The sequence below is a fragment of the Sceloporus undulatus genome, chromosome 2, assembly GCF_019175285.1.
Source record: "Sceloporus undulatus isolate JIND9_A2432 ecotype Alabama chromosome 2, SceUnd_v1.1, whole genome shotgun sequence".
NCBI classification, from domain to species: Eukaryota; Metazoa; Chordata; class Lepidosauria; order Squamata; family Phrynosomatidae; genus Sceloporus; species Sceloporus undulatus.
This window is the reverse complement of record NC_056523.1, coordinates 101,945,543-101,950,181: the sequence shown is the minus strand read 5'-3', so window position 1 is coordinate 101,950,181 and position 4,639 is coordinate 101,945,543. Positions and strand designations below refer to the sequence as shown.

General features: G+C 40.6%; 1 protein-coding gene across 1 annotated transcript in view; it reads left to right on the top strand.

Annotated features, from left to right (window-relative positions):
• The window catches only part of ACSL6 (acyl-CoA synthetase long chain family member 6), a 127,678-nt gene that overhangs the window by 82,403 nt on the left and 40,636 nt on the right, over window positions 1-4,639 (top strand). Inside the window, exon 4 of the mRNA XM_042447514.1 lies at window positions 3,340-3,458. Within this exon, the coding sequence (XP_042303448.1) occupies window positions 3,340-3,458 (119 nt within the window). The remainder of the gene's footprint in view (window positions 1-3,339; window positions 3,459-4,639) is intronic.

Genomic DNA, 4,639 nt, shown 5'->3' with positions numbered 1-4,639 from the left:
CATTGTTACAGAGAATGGGCCTCTATCACATTAGAGAAAAGTTTAAGCTTTGCTAGTTTCGCTTATGAAACATTCTCTCTGGGAGCGCTTAGAACCCACGTGTAGAAAGTGGCATACAAATTAAATAAAAAAAAAATACTGGTCTAGCACTGACCCATAGAATCCATTAAGATTCAATTATTTGGTGTTTTATTGGAAAAATTAATAAGATGCTGAGATTTTTGTGTTATAGCCCAAATTTGTAATGTCCTTTTATAAAGATTCACATGGCCACTATCCTGTTATTCAGATGCAATAAACCCTTTTTCTGCTGCGATTTTGAAAGTGAGTCTCTACAGTTTTCTTAATGTTCTGTGGTTTTACTGCCTTTACTTGGATCAATTTGTTTTTAACTATATTTGTTTTATAGTGTACACTGGTTTGGAGAATCCAACCAAAAGATGTATAAACTACTATATAAAACATCACATCCCATACACCATGGTTTATTGACAATCCTAGGCTGGTACGTGGGCACATGTGGACATACTAGGGCTCGATAGGGCTGGGTGCCAGACACGCTCAGCCCTAGTGACATCACCTGGTGGCGCCACAACTGCATGCAGCCCTTATGACGCTGCAAAAAAGAGCTGCTTAGACGGTTCCTTTTTGACTGCGCATCTTGCGATGCTGCGCACAGCTGCACAGCAAAAAGGAGTGGCTTTTGCTGCTGTATGTACTGGGCCCTACTACACAGGCCTACTCAGAGCGAGTACCACTGATTCAATCACGCCCTGGGCTCTAACCTTAGACAAGTGTTACAGGGCTGCAACCTGAAAAATGTTCAGTGGTGGCTTTCTCATGTTTTTAATTAGTTTAACCATTTAAACAAATAGTGACACAAAGACTACAGCTGTATTGTTTGCTTCTGTAATAGGTCTGTAAAGGCATCATTTTCAAGGCATTCTTCAGCTTTTGAACAAAATTTCCAGAAGGACTAGTACAATATGAAGCGGAAAGACAAAGATACTTAGGGCCTACCAAATTATGTAGAGGAAATTCTCACAAGCAGTTTCGTATCATCAAAATATCTAAACTTTCATATGCCGCAAACTCGAGGGCTTAATCTTGGTTAAGGATTAAGGTGCATGGTGCATCTACACTGTAGAAAATCACTTTAAGCACTGTAGCCATCTCATGGAATCAAAGATTTGAGTTTTCCAAGGTCTTTGCTTTCTCTGCCAAGAGTGCCTGTGCCTCACCAAACTACAAATCCAGATTCTGTAGGATGGTCCTGGTAGTAAAGTGTCAAACTGCATTATTTCTACAGTGTTGATGTAACTGACCAAACAATGGGCTGAACAGATGAATATGTCCCCAGAGTGCTTCCCTTGAATCTGGAGAAATTACATCCAGTTTCTCATGTCTGTGACAAGAAAACTAACTAACTCTGTAAGTTCCATAATTCCTAAATTGATGCACTAGTGATGAATGCTGTCCAGAAACATTGGGATACCAGAGTCCCCATCTATTCCTAATGTGCTGTCATCACACTGACTATTTGGAAACTGCGGTCTACCTAATTCAACCCATTGTGTACATACAGTACCATGAATCGGGACAAAAGGTAACGTAATAGAGAAGGAAGATAAAATCAGTAGGGATCCCTGTGTTGTAAGGATGGTCCTTGGTCTGAGCAGGGAAAAGGATCCCACCTTATCCTAAAATGGTGGGGCAAGGTCCCAGTCACTCAGACCATACGCTACAGTTGGCTTATATAACATTTTCAGTCACACTGGTATCGTGGTAAAGATCTTCTAGAACAGGGACTACATGTGAAAGGGAACTAGGAGTCCTAGTAGATCACAAGTTGAACGTGAGTCAACAGTGCGATACGGCAGCTAAAAAGGCCAGTGCGAGTTTAGGCTGCATCAATAGAAGCTTGTTTTCTGCTGCTCCAGAGAACAGGCCACGTAACAACTGATGCAAGCTACAGGAAAAGAAATTCCACCTAAACATTAGGAGGAACTTCCTGACAGTAAGGGCTGTTTGACAGTGGAATACACTCCCATGGAGAGTGGTAGAGTCTCCTTCCCTGGAGGTTTTGAAACAGAGGCTTGATGGCCATCTGTCAGGCATGCTTTAAGATTTCATGCATGGCGGAAGGGGGTTGGACTGGATGGCCCTTGGGGTCTCTTCCAACTCTACGATTCTATGATTCTGTGATTCAAACATTGGTCCCCCAGATGTTTTCGACATCAGCTTTCTAAATTTCTGACAGTTGGCCAACTTGGAGCTTCTGGGCATTGAAGTCCAAAAACATCTGAAGGACCCAAGTTTGGGAACCACTGTTCTAGCTCAAAGACCGTAACATTTTGGAAAATCTTTAGGAATCAGTTCTAGAAATTAAATTGTTCAGAAACACAAAGTTGCTTGGAGCTGCTTGTGGCAAACATTTTGGCAAGTCAAGTGGCAAATGTGAGTTTCTTTAGTATGAGAAGTAAATTATGAAAACAAAAAGAAGGCTGTTTTTTCATCGATGGCACCTCAACTTCAGAATGCACTTCCAAGTGATATTCAGCTATTCTCAATCTTGTATTCTATTAGGTGCAATGTGAAAACATAATTTCCCTGGGTATTTGAATCGGTTTTAAATATTGTTTTTTAAATATGACAACTGGTTGATGAGTTATTGTTTTATCTCATCCATTATTATTTTTTATAGATTTAATATTTTACGATATTTTATTGCTGTATACTTGAGTGAGGCACAGTCTCTCAGTCTCAGAGGGAGGCAAAAGCAAGCCTCCTTCGAACAAATCTTACCAAGAAAACCACGTGATAAGTTTGCCTTAGAGTTGCCATAAGTCAGAAATGAAGGCACACAAAAACAACAAACAATCCATTTTTATGTGAGTAGGTCAATGCAAGGTTTGTTTAATTTTTTTAAACAAAAAACCATAGTGTCTATATTGGTATGTATGTGCCTTGATTCTAATCGGATCTGTCCAACTTGTTGGGGCAGGTGTATATGCAATTGATCCTTCACATCTGCTGCTTTGACCTTTGCAAATTTGATTATTCACAGATTTTGATTAATATATTGTCTTAAGGAATCTCTAGTTCCTCTAGTGCGACTCTGCTGGAAGTTGACCATAGAGTCATATTGGAGGACCTAGAGGTTCCCAGAGAAAACACTTCTCTAGGTCCTCCAGCATAGAAGGTGCATTTGTACCACTTGTAGATCTTCCAGTTGACCACAGAGTAGCAGTTGAGGCCCTAGAAATTCTTAGAAAAGTGTTTTCTTGGGTTAAAAAAAATAGTGGGCTTTTTATTTGTGTTTTTTTCCACTTTCACAAGGTGCTGTACCCATAACCCCAGCAAATGTGGAGAGCCGAGTGCACAAAGCCAGGAACAGAAATCTTTTGCTCTCTAGATATCTTGGATCTCAGAGTCCATCATCCATTACGATTGGCCAGGTAGGGTGAGCCAGATGGAAACTGAAATCTAAAACATCTGGAGGTAGAGCTGGCAATAGGAACAGGGTTGTCAATTCTCCTCTTATTCCACAACTATGAATATAGAATTTTCTGTCCTTGTATTGATTTATTTTATTATTAAGAATCTTTTTGCCTTGCCTTCCCCTTCAGGAATAAATGTTCAAGGCTGCTTGTTGCAACCCTTTCACATCAAGACACACCTAAAGCCAAGTGACAGCCTTTAAAACGCAAAAACCATTGGATAATAGGCCACCAAAAGATAAAATACTTACAAAAATAAAAGATCAGTTACAGTACAGACTGGCCCCCAATAAACTTGGGTAAAGGGACCAAAAAAAAAAAGCCACCGAAGAACTGCTTTATGTTTAACTACAGACAATCAATTATTGATTCATTGCCTGCGGGGCTCAAGAGGCTGCTTAGGCTGTTCAAAAAGTGACTGTGTATGACTGGGCAACATTTACTTAGGAGAACTGGATGGTTTAGTGTTTCTGGGTGTGTGCCTAGACAGAATACACTGGGGTACTGACATCAGCTTATGAATATAGATAAGCATCCAACTCCTACACACCTCATTCATCCCATCCCCTGAAGTAATTATCTGATGGGGAGACTGTAATGTTCCTCCTTGCTGTCTCCATGCCTCATCACATAATCATGAAGTAAGGGTCAGGTTCCCAAGCATGGCGCTAACTTGGCTGTTGTTGGAATGAGAAATGTTGTTGTAAGAAGTAGGATAATGGCAAAAGCTTAATTTCTTCAGCAATGCTACACACACACACACACACACACACACACACACCAACCAAACTCTCCCCCCCAAAACAACCTAGCAATAACACTCTTTTTGAAATACTCTTCTAACTCTCAGTAATAATATAACGCTATCCTGCCTTACCCCTGAATTTGATTCTTGGCATGCTTTTGATCCTGTAGTCCACCTGACGTGAGCAATACAGGTTCAGGGTAAGCAGATGTCTGCCTTTTCCAGGACATGTCCTCATTTCAACTTTCTGTCCAGGAAGAATTTCAAAATGTCCTCCAATTTGAGCATAATTAAGAAGCATGAATTTATATTTATGTTAGTATTTTCTGAGGGAGAGAGAAGGCTGGCCCAGTACCATCAGGGGCTAGCCTGAAGAAGGAGGCTCCTCCCTCCC